General features: G+C 40.9%; 1 protein-coding gene and 2 long non-coding RNA genes across 3 annotated transcripts in view; 1 reads left to right on the forward strand and 2 right to left on the reverse strand.

Annotated features, from left to right (window-relative positions):
• Nucleotides 1–5,349: 5,349 nt before the first annotated feature.
• On the forward strand, nt 5,350–8,220 carry LOC138955228 (uncharacterized). The gene is made up of 4 exons (XR_011452149.1): nt 5,350–5,495; nt 5,950–6,010; nt 6,480–6,632; nt 7,013–8,220. It is a non-coding gene; the product is annotated as an uncharacterized lncRNA (long non-coding RNA).
• LOC138955229 (uncharacterized) lies at nt 5,691–9,155 on the reverse strand. The gene is made up of 3 exons (XR_011452150.1): nt 8,685–9,155; nt 7,898–8,109; nt 5,691–7,447 (listed from the first exon to the last, which is right to left on the reverse strand). It is a non-coding gene; the product is annotated as an uncharacterized lncRNA (long non-coding RNA).
• Nucleotides 9,156–13,048: 3,893 nt separating this feature from the next.
• Nucleotides 13,049–19,138, reverse strand: part of LOC138955227 (diacylglycerol kinase epsilon-like) — a 42,923-nt gene continuing 36,833 nt past the window's right edge. Inside the window, exons 6-9 of the mRNA XM_070326878.1 lie at nt 15,264–15,406; nt 14,627–14,681; nt 13,563–13,785; nt 13,049–13,089 (exon numbers count right to left, since the gene is read on the reverse strand). Of these exons, the coding sequence (XP_070182979.1) occupies nt 13,049–13,089; nt 13,563–13,785; nt 14,627–14,681; nt 15,264–15,406 (462 nt within the window). The remainder of the gene's footprint in view (nt 13,090–13,562; nt 13,786–14,626; nt 14,682–15,263; nt 15,407–19,138) is intronic.

Raw genomic sequence — 19,138 nt, forward strand, 5'->3', positions numbered from 1 at the left:
GGTCACCTGTCCTGAGTCAGTTGCTTCATAAGATTGTATGCATGCGCATCAGCCCCCTCTCTTATTCTTCTCCCTCATGACGAGAAGTTCACAGTGTCTTATGTGACATATTTAGTACATGTGAGCGGTTTATTCTTCAAAGCCCCCATGCATGAAGGTCTTCCTACAAACCACTTTGTGTCATTTTAAACACTAGAAACAATGTGGTGGTATTCACTCTTTCTCACAAAAGAGACAAATGCCGCGTGTCAATCATTCACCTGAAACACCCAATCAAGATGCTAATTACGTATTTCATTTAATTGTGTTAACTTTGCAATTCAACTGACAACTGACAATGCCAGTGATGGCGCTAGTATTTTTTCAAACCGGCACGCAAACTTTTATGATGCAAACAGTCCAGAAAAAAACCGGTAGGCTGCAGGGTCACTGGAACCAGTAAAAGTCCAACTCAAAAAAATGGTTTTGTTGTTTTACCAGCGAAAAAAAGGTAGTTTTGAAAATCAAGCGGTAGGTCATACCGATAGCCAATTTTGTTCCGGTATTTTCTCATTTCAATCGGTAAAATACCGGTAATTGCCGGTTAACGCAAATACTGAATGCTCCCCACCCCATTCCCCCATGGCCCCAGTTCCCTCTGCCACGAGTCACGTGACCAATAAATTCACCACCACTCTCCTAAACCTCCCTCTGCATTACAGTTACACAATCACGTTCTTAATCTCAAAAACAGAGTTGACTAGAAACATTCCAGATGTGTGTATTTTTGTGAGTGCAATTTGCAACTCAGCTGAAATTCATGATCACGTCACTCCAAGACCCGAGACCCACCCCCACCCCCATCCCCCTCACACACACACATCACCATACCCCCCTCACACACACACATCACCATCCTCTACCTTCAAATCACCATAACAAAAACAGCACGAATACCACCCCTCCCCTCTCCTTACACAATCACGGGGTAAATCTCAAGCTTTTGCCTCAAATGTCAGCGGTGGAATAATAACAGAGCGAAATGTCTTGGGCAACGTGGAAATTCTCAGACAATGCGCGCGGCCTGGAACCACAGAAACCTGATCACGCTTCGCACGTGCAAGCCACGCGGTCCGCGCAAGGCACACCGCTTAGAAACAATAAAATCCTTTTAGAACTGAAATAAAAAGAACACGTGTTGGGGGCTCTTCGCCCATTATGTTCTCCTTTAAATGCATTGTTTGTAATCGCTCCTAATTTACATTCAACAATGCGCACATCACTTGGAAACAAGGAAATCCTACTAGATTTGGAATTATTTGCTCGAGGCTCTTCGCATATTGTCACCGAATTGTTCTTCCTAATTCTAGACAAAACGCACAATTTGTAATCGCATGTTAACAGAAACAAGAATGCATCACTTGGAAAAAATGTTAAAAATCATGTTGAAAAGAATCCGCAGGAGGCTCTGTTGGCTCTATTTTGGACTCACTTTCTCACATCATTTACACCGACCACAGGCGGAAGGTATCGTTCACTGGACCACTACTTACATAGAAAGACTACTTTAGTCTTTCTATGTAAGTAGTGGTCCAGTGAACGATACCTTCCGCCTGCGCACCGACTGAATCCCGCCTTTCTCACCGTTTGCATCAAAATGAACAAGTCGCGTAAGGCGAAAATACAATATTTAGTCAAGTAGCTGTCGAACTCACAGAATGAAACTGAACGCAACGCAACGCAGCAAGACCGTATACTCGTAGCATCGTCACTCCACCGCCCGTGGCAAAGGCAGTGCACGTGGAATTGACAAGAAGAGCGGGGTATTCGTTGCGCTGAGAAGGATAGCACGCTTTTCTGTACCTCTCTTCGTTTTAACTTTCTGAGCGTGTTTTTAATCCAAACATATCATATCTATATATTTTTGGAATCAGGAACCGACAAGGAATAAGATGAAAGTGTTTTTAAATTGATTTCGAAAAAAAAATTTTGATAATAATTTTTATATATTTAATTTTCAGAGCTTGTTTTTAATCCGAATATAACATATTTATATGTTTTTGGAATCAGCAAATGATGGAGAATAAGATAAACGTAAATTTGGATCGTTTTATAAATTTTTATTTTTTTTTACAATTTTCCGATTTTTAATGACCAAAGTCATTAATTAATTTTTAAGCCACCAAGCTGAAATGCAATACCGAACCCCGGGCTTCGTCGAAGAGTACTTGACCAAAATTTCAACCAATTTGGTTGAAAAATGAGGGCGTGACAGTGCCGCCTCAACTTTCACGAAAAGCCGGATATGACGTCATCAAAGACATTTATCAAAAAACTGAAAAAAACGTTCGGGGATTTCATACCCAGGAACTCTCATGTCAAATTTCATAAAGATCGGTCCAGTAGTTTAGTCTGAATCGCTCTACACACACACACAGACAGACAGACAGACGCACATACACCACGACCCTCGTTTCGATTCCCCCTCGATGTTAAAATATTTAGTCAAAACTTGACTAAATATAAAAACCAAGCACTCGGAAACAATGAAATCCTATTAGAACTGAAATGAAAAAAACCTGCGCCAGGCTCTTCGGACTGTTTAAGGCACTGTCTCTCCCTGTTTGAGAAAACCCAACAAAAAGTTATTCAAATTGAAAGCTCAGTCAAAAAACAAGAAGTGTTGTAAATGTAACGTTTCGTTTTGTCAATCAATAAACGTTCAAAAAACCTACAATTCTTGTTTTTTTTATTCTGAATTTTGGAACGTTAGCAGTCTATCTGTTTTTCGATTTGTGAAAGCTCAGTCTACCATCGTATTTTACCAAACACCACTTCGAAACAAGGAAATCCAATTAGACTTGAAATGGAAAAAAACATGTGCCTGGGTGTGTGTGTGTGTGTGAGTGTGTGTTTGTGTGTGTGTGTGTGGGGGGGAGGGGGGCTCTTGACATACGGTAACCGCACTCCTCCCCCCCCCCCCAAAAAAAAAAAAATCCTACTTTAGTTTCAATACTGTCAACAAATACACACAAACTAAAATTGTTGATGCAGACAGATATACTGCTCAACATTAAACGCGCCGGTAGTATGTCGTGGTGCTTGCCTAATCAGAACAGAGAAGGACTTTGTACTGGGCGAATTGTTATGGTTTCTCTCCAGCATTTGGCGCAGGGCACCAACAGATCACATTTCTCTTCCTACTTTGTTTACCCTTTATGTTCCACTTTACTGACAAGACTTACCGCACTCACATTCTTTTTTCTCCGGAGGTAGTGAAAAGGGATTGGGTGGGTGTGGGCATGGGGGTGATGGAGGGGGAGAGGAGGAAGCAAAATTTCACATTTGATTTGTGCTTGCGATATGAAATATCATTATGATGAGTGAAAGAGAGAGAGAGAGAGAGAGAGAGAGAGAGAGAGAGAGAGAGAGAGAGAGAGAGAGAGAGAGAGAGAGAGAGGAGGGAGAGAGAGAGAGAGAGAGAGAGAGAGAGAGAGAGAGAGAGAGAGAGAAAGAGAGTGATCGTGTGTGTATGTGTGTGTGTGTGTGTGTGTGTGTGTGTGTACTCTGTGTGTGTGTGTGTGTGTTTCTGTGTTTGGGTTAATGTGTGTCTGTGTGTGCGTACTCTCTATGTCTGTATGTTGGCTTGTGTGTGTCTGTGTCTCCCTACATGCATGCATGTTTCAGATAGATGACTTCAAAGCTTGAGCGACATACACCAGACAGTCACAATCCAGGCGAGAAATACGATCCTCCTTTTGTGGTTTTTTGGTCACCCTTATTTTGGACTCCACTAACTGTAATTCACTCAAAACTCAATTCTATTAACAGCATTATCCGTCACAGAAAACACCGGAATCAAGCCTAGCCCGATGATACACGAATGTATCACGCTACAAGAAAAGCGACAAAAAGTGACCCCTATTGAAACTTGAAATTCAGCTACTTTTATGGCTTTTTAATCTCTTCGGCATGCAGAGGCACGCGGTACAGAGGTATAAAGAAAGTTGACACCAGAGAAAATTCGGAGTCAGTGACAAGGACTTGTAATCCAGGGTAGGTTTACAGAATCTAGTCCGTGAAAAGGATGCTTGGATCAGCACTAAGTGATTGCATTATAAGTTCACATTGTGGTTCAGTGAGTGGGATATCTTCATGCACACAATCTTCACATTTCAAGTAATTTACAGCAATGTTATCATCTTTAAAACACAGAGACAGACAGACAGACAGACAGACAGACTGACACACAGACACACACACACACAGACACACACACACACACACAATTTGAAACACACTTAAAACCTGCACAGATGCATGCATGCACCCAATACTCTGTCTCTCTCTCATATCGTAGTTTTAACAGGGACAGATTCTTTAAAGACCAACCAGAGAGCAAAACTTTTTTCTGTTCAAAACATTGTTGTCACAACCCAGGTTAATATTCCGAAAACGATTTTGCAAAATTTTGTGTTGCTGATTTTTTATTTAATAAAATCCGATTTCGCGCACCTGATCAAACTGCACCGGGCGGCCCTGAGGCCAGTGACGTCACTCGTGGAACATCATGGCGGACGGTTGTAACTCTGCGGTTGTATCTTCTACCGAAACAGACGTTCCCCCTTTCAAGCGGCGAAGGAAAGTCGGTTACTACTGTGCAGTTGCGGAGTGTAACAGCAAGCATGCTGATGGTTTTACATTGCATCAGTTTCCTACTGATGCAGAAACTCGGCGACAGTGGATTAAATTCGTTCAAACTTGCCGAGCAGATTTCAGACCAAGTTTTGGTACGCCGAACCAGAACTCACGGATATGCAGTCTGCACTTCACTACGGATTGCTATCCAAGAAAGATTGCACTGGCTGCAAGTTTTGGACTTAAAGCGAAGATGGTTTTAAACCATAAACCAGTGCCAACAGTGCAAAAACCGCATCGTCTGGCGCCAACAACAGTCACAACGGTGACTTGCTCGAGTACCGTGGGCGTGGCATCTGTCTCCACAGCCAGCAGCACTGTGACACAAGTAACAACGGCAGTTACAGCGCAAATTTGCTCTGCCATTGTGGCTCCAAAGCAGAGTGTTCGACTGAGTCAGAGGAGCCTTTGCCAAAAGGGAACACCAAAGGGTAAGGTGGAAAATTGTATTGTTATGAAGAATACTAATAGGTTCAGTGACACTGACAATGCCATTATTGAAAAATTCTATAAAAGGGCACTGCATTTGTCAACTTTCACTGAATAAAACTTAGTACATTTGTAAGCTTTGAGTAGAAAATTCTGTTTTCGTGAGTGTTAAAATTGTTTTAACTTACAAAAATACAGAAATAGAGGACTAAAGAATGATTGTAACATTGTGCTTGCAGATTTTGGAAGATGCTTTGGCAGTTGGGCCTTGTGAATGTGATGTAAAACCTAAACCATCTGACCATCATACAGCTGATTTGTCAGGATCTTGTGATGGAGCTAGTGAAACTGACAAACCTTCGCCAGTGTATGCAAGCACTCAGACAGAGGTAGGCAAATTTTGCATTTTTTAAATTTTTTTTATTGTATAGACAGTACAGATCTGCTTGTTCCCAATCCCACAGTCATTCATTGCAGTACTTCGTCATTCATTCACACTTCTTATCAAGCATATTATAGCTGACACTGTAACTACTAAATGTGAGGCTGATCCACTTTGGCACACATTTGTATCTGATTCAGAGTTTGTAATTTTAGCAGTGTTTATTGATAAGTCATTGGATACATGTGTTGCACTTGCAGACCCTGTAATTGTATTCATGTACATATATATTGTCACTTTGTGTCACATGCTGTTCCGAATTAAATTGATGTGAATGAGTAAATATATCTAGATCTGTCAGTGAAATACTCTACTAACTTATCCATTGAGCAACTGTTATTGTATTATCATCATTTTCTAGCAGATTTTTTGCATAAATTGGTGACAATATTTTACTTCAGACACACCGCAGGATAAAAAGAAACAAGAAAATTCAAGTCACCCCAAAGGCTGCACAGAAAAGTAAGTAAATTATTAAAAAAAAAGTGGTGGTGGTGGTCCTGTTTAGGTGTGTGTGTATGGGTGGTGGGTCAATTAATTATTTTCAGACAAGACGTCACAAGAGTAGTCAGGAAAGTTTTAGACTTTAGACTATTTCTGGATATATCAAGTATCAACTGTCATAATCTGCAGTTTTTTAATGGCTGAGATGATATGTCTTTAGCAGACTGATAGTTTTTGCTTAATGATAGTAAGCCTTAAAATGAGCACTATACCTGCTAGCACTATGCAAAAATGTACATGTATGTGTGGGGGTTGGTATTGTGCACTCATCCTATCACATTTCAGTTGGAGATACTAAGAGGAATTTCTTTGCAGTATGTTGTGCTCTGTCAATAATTACCACAATTGTGTCAAAGCAGGTAGGCAATAGAGATATGGAACTTGCAATTACAAAATACTGTACCTTTCAAATGAAACACTGTTTCAGGACAATCATAGCTGCTCTGCAAGCAGCATTTTAACGAAAACAACAACAGACTGCAGGCTTCTGACCAGACCGGAAAGGAACGCTACAGTTTGGTCTACAGGAAATCAAAGAAGGACTATTCCATCCAGGAAGTGAAAGTGGATTGCACCTTTGGTAAATGTTCTTTTACTCTCACAAGCTAAGACTTTTGGTACAAAAGTTATTTTTGTGTTGTTCGGTTTGCAAGTACATACAAAATAATGGCCCATTGGATAAGCATGAAAGAGGTAGAAGAATAACTTCCAAACATTTAAGTTAATGGAGATCAGAGAGTAAGGAAGAAGACAAATAGCAATCAATGTCACAAATGTATTGCAACATTTTTTTTTTCTTTGGCTGCTCAAAGAAAATAAAGAGAAACCATTTTTATACACATTCATACAGGAGCAATCCATACAACAGTGCAGGGGAAGGTAACACTAACAGCCACAGAAGATTATGCCTATTTCAAAGTTGGTGGAGGGTCACTTAATAAAGTTCTCATTTGTTTGCAGCTTATGTGGGGAGACTGATGGAACGAGTGGTGGACTTGGCCTCTACACACAGCATCCAAGACATGGAACGGTCCATCAAGCAGTTGCCTCCGCCCCTTTGTGAACAATATGCCAAGCCTAACAAAGAACAGGCAGTCAGAGCACTAAAGTCTCGGTACAGCTACAAGGGGTGCTAATACGACCACATGTAGTCAGGACCTGTAGATGTGAATGGTTAACCTTCACAACTGCTTCAAAATATCTACTGGCACAATAGTAAACTGTTAAAAGAACTAGTTTTCGGGTTCCAAATATCCTGTGTAATTGCCTGTAGCGTTAGGAAAGGTTTCCCGGATCTTCCTGACAGCAGAAGCAGGGAGAGTTACTCGTACATCCTTGCCCAGCCATCCCCATGCAAACTTTGCCAGCATACGGTATGCAGTGTAGCGGTAGCGACTGCACACAGACAAAATTAGGCATGCTATGTAATGTCCATGTACATAGTACTTTCCAAGTAAACTAAAAATGCATGAATATCAGGCAGCAGACATCTTTCCCATGTATACTGTATCACATGGTGTCGATGATAAAATTTCCATTGCAGCAAGATATTTGGTTTGGGTGTAAATGTTATTTTAAAACCCTTACACTGGTGCAATTCTGCAACACAGGTTACATAGCCACTGGTGAATTAACAGGGAGAAAAATAAAGAAAAATGATCATATAGGTTTTCGCATTCATGGGAGGTAATCGGAACCGACCAAACAGACTGAGCCAGTAACGCGACATATATATGTCGTGACAACCAGGTGACAGTATAGGAAAAGTAGCGCGACATATGTAAATGAATCTATTACATTGAACCATGATTTGTAATTTTGCTCCTTGATATATTATATATATACCTGTTTTCATCAGCTATATCTCTTCCATACTGTTGCTGGCACCATCTGTAGCAAGTACGAAGTAGTAGATATCCTGACACACTGACTGGAATCCTGGGTGATGAGTTATGCAGTTCACACCTTTTCTCATGAAGGCTTCCATTTGCTCCATTTCTGTGCAACAGCGACATTCTTTGATTGTGTCCATGAGCTCACAGTTGTCACAATGACACCTAGTGCATAAGAAGAGGAGAGGAGAGGAAAATAAAATTGTTTGCACAAATCTACTTACTCTGTCAGTCTGCGTTTTGGTTTTTGATCAATAAAATATTCTTTTAATCAAATCAACTTCACTTGTGTTTGATTCTTTTCCCCATCTGTGTGCAAAAATTTGATTCCAATCATGTTGCTCAATTTAACACTGATGTGTTTTGTCAGTTCTTCAATATTCACATGCAACTTTCCTTTAAAAAAAAAACACACAAAAAAACACATTCAATCCTGGTGATACAAAGACACACACACATGACAATCCTATGGAAAAAAAGAAACAAACTCAAGTACTACAATTCCACAAACTAAAAAAAAGATGCTGTTGCTATTCACAGAGGAGATGATATTGAAAGTTCTGCACTGATGAAAAATAAACACATGAAATGAACACTGAGTTGATTGTTGACAGTGATTGTTAACTTTCAATAGTTGGTATTCTATGCCTAGCTTTGTTGTGTTCAGATCTTCAAAATCTCTGATAATGTAAGCAAACAGTGTCACAAAATGGTAAGTAATCGCACAGTGTGAAATTTACCAATGCATCGAGTTCAGACGACTTGGGTCCACTTGGCACTTGGTCATGTGCCTGTCTTTCTCCTTCACTGCCATCATCGTGGCTACTCGAAATCTGAGGCTCAAACTGGTATGGTTGAGGGGCTCCACAAGATTGTGATTGTGTTTGGAACACGTTCATCTCTAAATCCGAGTCGAAATCGCTGCTTTCACACGAGAGTTGCAATGCAACGTCTCTCTCTGCTACGCTTGACGCCATGTTTACTCGCTCAGTGTGTTCCACGTTTGACGTCACTAGCCAGGGGAGTTAAGCGATGGCAAAATTTTAAGATTGTTTCCCTTATAGTTAATTACAGGTGAGAATGAGCACTTTCAATAGCCAATTACGCGCGATCGGAGGAGATGGAACTTGATATAATTATATTTTTGCGGTCCTGTTATAAAGCCCTTTCCAGTGGCACAATAAAAAGTTTGCACTCTGGTTGGTCTTTAAGACTAGGCATCAGCCTAAAATCTTTATCCTTGTGTTACAAGATCAATCAATCAATCAATCATCTTTTGTGATGTGTTTTGCGCATCAATGTTTCTGTTTTTCTGTTCACCTGTTAAAGAAACTGTTAAAGAAAGAGAGAGAGAGAGAGAGAGAGAGAGAGAGAGAGAGAGAGAGAGAGAGAGAGAGAGAGAGAGACAGGGACAGAGAGACAGAGAGACAGAGAGAGAGAGAGAGACAGAGAGAGAGAGACAGAGACAGAGACAGGAAGACAGACAGAGAGAGAGAGAGAGAGAGAGAGAGACAGAGAGAGACAAGGAGAGACAGACAGACAGAGAGAGAGAGACACACAAGAGAGAGACACACAAGAGAGACAGAGAGACAGAGACAGAGAGAGAGACACAGAGAGAGAGAGAGAGAGAGAGAGAGAGAGAGAGAGAGAGAGAGAGAGAGGGAGAGAGACAGAGTTTGGCATAGTTGTTTGAGGTCCAAAATCATATTCTAACAACCCGCACTGCACGCTTGAAAAGATTTGGGAAGTGTATATACCGTGACATTCCTGTGCAACAAAAAGATGTAAACGCTGACAACCAGAAGCCCATGAGTCACCTCTAAGCTTCATGCTTACCTAATGTCTGTGTTTTTCTACCCGTGTCGAGTTTCTTTATCTCCTTTGTCAAGACATCTTTGAGGGGGATAAAGAAATTGGCATACGTGAGAATACGAGTCCTTCGCCAAAAGGACCACTAACCGCTTTCCTGTTCTTTACAAGGGGAGTGTTTTGACACGGCCAGAGGGTGCGTAGATAAACATACTCAAGCTGAATAATTCAGAGAATTACGGAATCCGTTTTTACAAAACATTGTGCTCCTCGAGTAATTTGGTCAAAATCAGAATAAAAGCATGTGGACATGACAAAAACCTTGCTGCACACCATTAAAACAAAACGTAATGTGAAACATAGATGCATATGGTGACAAGCCAGCTTTCAGCCCACAGTGCACATGCTTGAGACACACACACAAACTTATCTCTCATCTACATATTGCACCAAGTACTGATTTCCAAGGAAAGTTTAGAGAACAAAAATGGCCTTGCACAATAAGTGTAGACAAATTGAAACGCTGCCAGCGCCACCAGCTACTCAAACCAAACAATACTATCAGGCATTAAATAAAAATCTTCATAAGGAAGGAAAGCACAGCAAAAAGAAGTTAGATTGCAAAATGTTCTATTCATCTCTCTCCCTCTCTCTCTCTCTCTCTCTCTCTCTCTCTCTCTCTCTCTCTCTCTCTCTCTCTCTCTCTCTCTCTCTCTCTCTCTCTCTCTCTCTAATTCGCACACACACAAACAATCACAAACAACCACACACACACACACGCACGCGCACGGGCACACACACACACACACAAACACACACACCACCTGCTGCAAATAAAAACCTCAACAACTTAAAGTTAAGCCCATCTCATCATTTGTAAAGACAAAATGAGCAATCTTGAAAACAAATAAGTATAGAAAGTTTCTGAAGTGACTTCGAAATGCAACCATGGTCCTCAGCAGATCGTGAAACTCTACCCAGCGTAAGAACACAACTCAGGAAGGTATTTCCATGTGTTGTGCAAGGGAAGTAACACAGTCGCAGCGTAAGAACACAACTCAGGAAGTAATGTCCATGTGTTGTGCAAGGGAAGTAACACAGTCGACGCAGAAGCGGGTTAGAAACGCATGAGTACCTTCCCTTGAATTACTCCCCTACCACCTCATCTTGGCATGCAAGGTTGTTGACATTGTTTCTCAACACAGTAATAACCGTAATTTCCTCCAGCAAATATTGAACTCTTCAAATTAAGATTGATTAATCAATTCATTGATAAACCACTGATTGACTGATCAATCAATCAATTCAAATAAATAAGATCCAAAGGAATGATGTTTGACCTTTATTACTCAAGGATGTAGATTTAAGGCTGATGCTTAGTCTTTCAATCTGTCCCTGCTAAAACTAAGACAAACAAATGAATACAATAACAAGTCTCGTAAGGCGAAATTTCTACATTTAGTCAAGCTGTGGAACTCACAGAATGAAACTGAACGCACTGCATTTTTTCACAATGACCGTAGTCCGTCGCTTGTGCATAACAGAGTGAAACTGACGAGCCTGTTCAGCGCGGTAGTGGTTTCGCTGTGCTGCATAGCACGCTTTTCTGTACCTCTTCGTTTTAACTTTCTGAGCGTGTTTTTAATCCGAACATATCATATCTATATCTTTCTGGAATCAGGAACCGACAAGAAATAAGATGAAATTGTTTTTAAATCGATTTCGGAAATTTAATTTTGATTTTGTTTTTAATCCAAATATAACATATTTATATGTTTTTGGAATCAGGAAATGATGTAGAATAAGATGAACGTAAATTTGGATCGTTTTATATAAAAAAAAATTTATTACAATTTTTAGATTTTTAATGACCAAAGTCATTAATTAATTTTTAAGCCACCAAGCTGAAATGCAATACCGAAGTCCGGCCTTCGTCGAAGATTGCTTTACAAAAATTTCAATAAATTTGATTGAAAAATGAGGGTGTGACAGTGCCGCCTCAACTTTTACAAAAAGCCGGATATGACGTCATCAAAAGTATTTATAAAAAAAAAGAAAAAAACGTCCGGGGATATCATTCCCAGGAACTCTCATGTCAAATGTCATAAAAATCAGTCCAGTAGTTTGGTCTGAATCGCTCTACACACACACACGCACAGACAGACAGACACACACACACACACACACACACAGGGTCCCCACTGGTTTTTAGAAACAAAATTCCATGACTTTTCCATGACTTTCCATGAGCCTCAATAACATTTTCCATGACTAGATCCACAGGTCGCCATTTCCGAACACGCAAACTTTTTACGTCTTGTCACTGCCAGTTTTGACACTGGCTTGCTTTGCACTGAATTTGAGTCAGTTTCTACGCAGTGTCTCTTCGACAAGCAAGTCAAGCATTTGCTACGCAGTCAGATTATCGGTAATGTTTGCTGGTCCTGTCATTTCACTAAACTGGACCAGCCACTGTTTGTATCCATCTGCACTTTCGTAAATTCCGTTTCGTAACCGTCACTGTGACTTGACGAACTGTCCTTTTTTTCACCGCGATACACAGTTCATTGCGAAGATCTTCCTCGGTAATTCGTTCCAATTCCGCATACTTTTTGTTGTCAAGAAAGAACTCGAAAGAAAGTTTCAAACTCATCATCCTCCATCTTGCTTGTCGAAGCGCTAAAGTACTTTATCGATGCAAAAACAAAAGCAGAAAACTTCGACGAAACCGACTCAAATGCAGCGCAGACGACACGACGAGATAACGGAAGAAAGTGAGCCTCGCTTTGGCTCAAGTGCCGTTAAAAATACCGTTATTCTCGTATGCAAATACGAACGAGAAGTTGGTCATACGAACAAGCCTTGTGCTGGCGACGCAAATCGCTGCTGGCTGGCAAAGGGGGGGGGGGGGGGGGGGGGGGGGGGGAGAGAGAATGGCTGGGCAACGAAAATCGCCGCTGGCGTGCTAAAGGTGTTTTTTTCTTTCTTTCTTATTTTTGTTAAATTCCATGACTTTCCATGACTTGAATTGAAATTCCATGACTTTCCAGGCCTGGAAAATTAAAAATCAAATTCCATGACTTTCCAGGTTTTCCATGACCTGTACGAACCCTGCACACAAACACACACACACACACACATACACCACGACCCTCGTCTCGATTCCCCCTCTATGTTAAAACATTTAGTCAAAACTTGACTAAATGTAAAAACACAAACAATCGCAAGCAGAGACGAACAAAAAGGTCATAGATGTCAACACTAATCATACTATATTACAGAGTCATCATCATCATCAGTCCCCTGACTGTGGCAGTCGTTGGGGGGACATGAGGGCTGAGAGGAAGAAACCCTTCTCCAGGCTGTTTTATTTAAGGGGGGGGGGGGCTGTCGCAACGAGGTCAGGGAAGCTAAGCTGCGCCCATTACTTTTACAGCTGTGTCCATTACAGAGTACTTTGTTACCAATACGGCTCTATAATTAGGCACACAAAAAAAATAGTCTGTTTACGGTAACCCGATTGACCCTATTTTTTTCGCGCGACCCTAGACTTTTTTTTGGCATTCGGGGAAAAAAAAAAAAAAATCTTGGTTTTTTTTGCAAAATAACGTAAAAATATGGTTTTTTGGAGAAAAAAAAAATTAAAAAATTAAAAAAATCCCGACCTACCGACCCTATTTTTTTGGCCTATGTTACCGTAAACAGACCTATTTTTTTTTTGGCCTTACACAGAATAAAAGCATCCTTCAACTTGAACACATACCAGGATTCAAAAGCCAGGCTGGTTACTGTGCACAGTGGGATTATACCCAAAAGAAAACATTGAAAATTGCATGTCAATATCAAGCAGGGGAAAAAAGCTGAGCAGACAGGCACACAAATAATCCACACACACTCATACACATGAAAGTCCCTGACCTTGTTAATGATGCGGTGAGCGAAAAAGGAGGGGCAGCTCTCCCGGTGTTTGTGGAACTTGAGCGTGACAAGGGCATCCACTCCCAGTGATGCGTAGTTGTTCATCACCACCTCCTGTACATACACATTAGACACAGTTAGAATACACCACCCAGAACACACTCAGGTTTGTATGGCAGTTATTTCACACAGTTACAATAATCATTCAAAACACACTCAGGTTTTTGCAGCAATATTTTGTATTCAACTATTTCAACATTTTATAAAGCATGAAATGCTCAGCTACTGGTATATGTCAAATGCATTATGCTGATGACCCTTCTCAATACTCTTTTTTTACATTTCATGATGCAAGGAAATATGAATCTGAGCAAACAAGCTGTCCAGATGAGACAAATGCTTCGTGTATCAGCCACTAAAACAACAAAGAAACTCGGCTCAGTCTGTCGGAAGCACCCGCTAGAGAGGGGGCATTTCATGATTTATTTTTCTCACATCCATCAAGCACAAATTTTAAATATTCAGCCAGCCTTTTTGACACTCTAACGGTTGGCGGGGATGTAGCTCAGTCGGTAGCGCGCTGGATTTGTATCCAGTTGGCCGCTGTCAGCGTGAGTTCGTCCCCACGTTCGGCGAGAGATTTATTTCTCAGAGTCAACTTTGTGTGCAGACTCTCCTCGGTGTCCGAACACCCCCGTGTGTACACGCAAGCACAAGACCAAGTGCGCACGAAAAAGATCCTGTAATCCATGTCAGAGTTCGGTGGATTATAGAAACACGAAAATACCCAGCATGCTTCCTCCGAAAACGGCGTATGGCTGCCTAAATGGCGGGGTAAAAAACGGTCATACACGTACAATTCCACTCGTGCAAAAAACACGAGTGTACATGGGAGTTTCAGCCCATGAACGCAGAAGAAGAAGAAGAAAGAAGAAGACACTCTAACTTGGCTTACCTTTCGAGGCCTTGCAAACCCAAAGTGTTTTGTGTGTCGAATGTCAATGGTCCACCTGTCAGAAAAAAGTTAAAAAATCACTATCAAACCTGGAAAATACGTCTTATTCACAGAAACATTTGCTACATGGATTCACTCAGACTTGTTTTTCAGTGAGAGCTGGTGAAAGTCTGCATGAAGTCTAACCTGTGACGACTTCTAGATTGAAACTTTCATGCGTAAACCTTACGGGGTTCTTTTCGAGTTCACAATAAGAAAACCTGTAAATATAAATCAGATTAACAATGAATTCTTCTCCAGGAATCTCAGAGTATGTTAGTAATTCTGTTTCCCTATAATACACAAAACCAGTTTGTTTGACTTTCCCAGCTGAAAAACCAATTCATAATTGCAGCAGTTCTGCAAAGGATTCTCTTCTGATTCTTAACTATAACAATGTCATCAAAAAATTGAGAATTAAAAATAAAAGAATGGTCAGTTACTGGAACATTTTAAAAACTTTTGTTTCATCAAAAATGAAACAATCCATAACTAAACCATTATTGTTTTCTTTATAATGACAATTTTGTCTTTCTTCACAAACTAAAGGGGTCTCACTAGAGCATGACAGACAGAACTGCAGTGCACTCTCACTCACCTGTCCAGGTTGACTGGTCGAGCATTCAAGACATTGTCCAAAATCTCGCTGACCTCCACGTCGCCAGAATAACCTTCACCCCAACCCAGCACGCGAGACAAGTCGTTGCCAGTACCCAGGGGCAGGATGCACACTCTCGGGTTCTGTGCACACACAAAATGTAAAGAAAGAATGGTAAGTTGTTGAAAAGTTAAGACAAAATAAAACGTTACTGTCACGGTACTGAGACCCAAGGGTCTGAAAGCTGAAGAGTAACAATACAACTAACCACAGCAGTTGGCTTTTGAAAGAAAGAGGGGACACAGTACAGCTCTGATCCATCTTTTAGACTTCCCTGGATACTGTCCTCTGGGCTGAGGTGCACGAAGCAAAAGTGGGTGCTACCCAACCGGGTGAGAACAAATCGTGTTGGTCGGATTGGTTGAAATCACCACAAATCTCAATTTCAACCAATCCAACACTGCTGCTGGCTCCCACCCGGTTGGTCACTTTCTCGTGCACCTCGGCCCTGATGTTCAGGTGCGTCTCCCAACCGCCCTCCCTAGGTCTCCCTCGTGCGCCACTATAAAACGCCTGGGCTGTTCAGCAAAGTATTGGTTTTTGGTCCCCAGTCTAAGAAACTACATCATGTCCCAAATAGTTTCTTAGACTGGGGACAAAAAAAAAACAAATGGACAAGATAAGACAAACAAAGTATCAGTCTAACTTCAGTCACTGTGCTGTGCAGTGCATGAAAATAATCTTTCATTGTGGCTTGCTTTCGAGAGAAGTGACAGGTTCATGCAGGGTCAGCAGTCAGACTGAGCACTTGTCAACCGCTCAAGCTTTTTATAGGGCGCGCAGTGGGAGACTCGGGTAGACGGGTTGGGAGACACACATGTGCGCAAGGGACAGTATCCAGGCTAGTCAAAGATAGACATGCGGATCTGAATTGTGTCCCCTCCTTGCTTCAAAAACCAATGAATTATTTTATTTTATTGTTAATCTTCAGCTTGAAAGTTGCACAGAGAGACAAACACTCAATATGATACAGATAATGAACTTAGCTCGGAAAATCTTTTGCCTCTCGCTGGCTAGAACCACAGCCAGTTAATTGTTTACATTAGCCGTCTTATCTGTTTTGGGATTTCTGTGCAGACACATCATGCGTTGAGCATCTCGTGTAAGACTGAGAACAGGGTCCCCACTGGTTTTTAGAAACAAAATTCCATGACTTTTCCATGACTTTCCATGAGCCTCAATAACATTTTCCATGACTAGATCCACAGGTCGCCATTTCCGAACACGCAAACTTTTTACGTCTTGTCACTGCCAGTTTTGACACTGGCTTGCTTTGCACTGAATTTGAGTCAGTTTCTACGCAGTGTCTCTTCGACAAGCAAGTCAAGCATTTGCTACGCAGTCAGATTATCAGTAATGTTTGTTGGTCCTGTCATTTCACTAAACTGGACCAGCCACTGTTTGTATCCATCTGCACTTTCGTAAATTCCGTTTCGTAACCGTCACTGTGACTTGACAAACTGTCCTTTTTTTCACCGCGATACACAGTTCATTGCGAAGATCTTCCTCGGTAATTCGTTCCAATTCCGCATACTTTTTGTTGTCAAGAAAGAACTCGAAAGAAAGTTTCAAACTCATCATCCTCCATCTTGCTTGTCGAAGCGCTAAAGTACTTTATCGATGCAAAAACAAAAGCAGAAAACTTCGACGAAACCGACTCAAATGCAGCGCAGACAACACGACGAGATAACGGAAGGAAGTGAGCCTCGCTTTGGCTCAAGTGCCGTTAAAAATACCGTCATTCTTGTATGCAAATACAAACGAGAAGTTGGTCATACGAACAAGCCTTGTGCTGGCGACGCAAATCGGGGAATGGCTGGGCAACGAAAATCGCCGCTGGCGTGCTAAAGGTGTTGTTGTTTTTTTTCTTATTTTTGTTAAATTCTATGACTTTCCATGACTTGAATTGAAATTCCATGACTTTCCAGGCCTGGAAAATTAAAAATCAAATTCCATGACTTTCCAGGTTTTCCATGACCTGTACGAACCCTGTCAGAGAATGATAATAGTCAAACTTGTCTATAACGACCATCCAAGAGACTGATCAAAAGTGAATACAGAAGTCCCTGTGTGTCTCCTAAAAACAATTGAGCGCGTAAGAAATTGCTTGAAATCAATCCAAAAAAATATACATAGAGCATTTAAAAATCAAGGGTCAGTTCTTATTTCTTCTGAAACAAAATGCCTTGTGATGAGTACATTTATACCATATCATAACGCTACGGTTACCTTGACATTTCAGCTGAAAGAATTCCATCACTCTAACATTATCCACAGGATAGCAAGTCATGTTGAAATTCAAAATTGCTCTAAAAATATATAGTCCTTACCTAGTAATATATAATACTGTCTCATCTCACAAATACAGACCTGGGAATCCCTGTTTTGCACTTAGAGTATTCTCAAACAAACTTGGTGTATTTTCAGAAAAATGAGCGTACTCCACACAGCATTTGAACATCCATGATTCAAACATGCTTCACACATGTCCGCCACATCGTTAATTAAGTTTACCTATACAGTCGAGATCGCTTTACACAAAATGAAAGGGACCAATATTTTTTTTTCGAGTTAACGTTTTTTCGCGATAACGAAAATGATCAAACTGATCACTTTTTTTTTAAAAGCAAGATAAAGAAGATAAAACAGTGCCATACCTTAAAAAAAAAAGCCTCCGTAGTGCGCGGAGGACGAAGTACACGGTTCAGTCAGAGTCGGCAGTGTTGTCGTCTGCTACAGTTCATTATTTTGTTGTACACTTTAATTCCCCACAAAAAAGATTAAAATCTATTGCAGTGTTTAAAATCCATTGCAGTGTTTAAAATCCATTGCAGTGTTTATGAATTCACACAGGACGAAAGAAATCCGTCAACTTCAACTGTTTGACAGGCTCACTGCACTTTCTGACGAGCCGTTCAATTCTTGTGTACCTACATTTAAAACAAATCCTTTTTTCAATTTTTACTGACAAAAACTGTAATCTTGTGTCAAAATACTGGATCGGCTTCAAGATGGGCTTGTGAATAAAAGTAGTCTGGGAATTTAGCTCGTCGTATTTTTTTCCCACTGACCGTACTGATCGTATTCTCGACAATCATGCGTACAGAATACGGCGAAATCGTATGGGTTCCCAGGTCTGCAAATATATACATGCAAAACGGGCATTTCCATTCTTGTGAAGAAGGATTATATTGTGGAACCCCCCTTTTAAAACTTCCAAAAATCTGAGAAAATCAGGTCTTAAAAAGAAGGGAGTCTTAAAATTGGGGTTAATTTACAGATGCTATGAACAGACCATCTGAGAAAACAGGGTCTTAAAAAGGAGGGAAATTTCTTCTTCTTCTCGTTCACTCGTTTTATACTTCCACTCCAGTGGCACGTACGAATGCCGCCGTCTTCTTAAGGCCCGCCAGGTCGCCAAACAGCTTCTCCTTCAGGGGGTCTCATCCAGCCAAGCTGTGCGTCTTTTTTCTACCAGCAGCGGGCATTCTTGTAGAAATCTTGAATTGGGGGTCTCAAAAGGGGGGTTCCACTGTAAAGCTGTGTTCACACCTCTGGATCAAGCTTGCGATCTGGCTATCACTTGCCACCTGCTTGGTACTTTCCAGATGGTAAACATCCCGTTCCGAACAAACACGGTTGTTCACACTGCCCTCACAAAACTTTCTCGCCTTCCTCGCTGTCTCTCTCAGACAAGCAAAACTAGTGGAAAATGCGTGCAGATTAGGAATTATTGATATATATATATTATAATCTGTATTGGTACGGCCTATATGACGAAAGTACTGTGAATTGTAAAATGAATGCATTCACTT

Source organism: Littorina saxatilis, unplaced genomic scaffold, assembly GCF_037325665.1.
Source record: "Littorina saxatilis isolate snail1 unplaced genomic scaffold, US_GU_Lsax_2.0 scaffold_764, whole genome shotgun sequence".
Lineage (NCBI taxonomy): Eukaryota > Metazoa > Mollusca > Gastropoda > Littorinimorpha > Littorinidae > Littorina > Littorina saxatilis.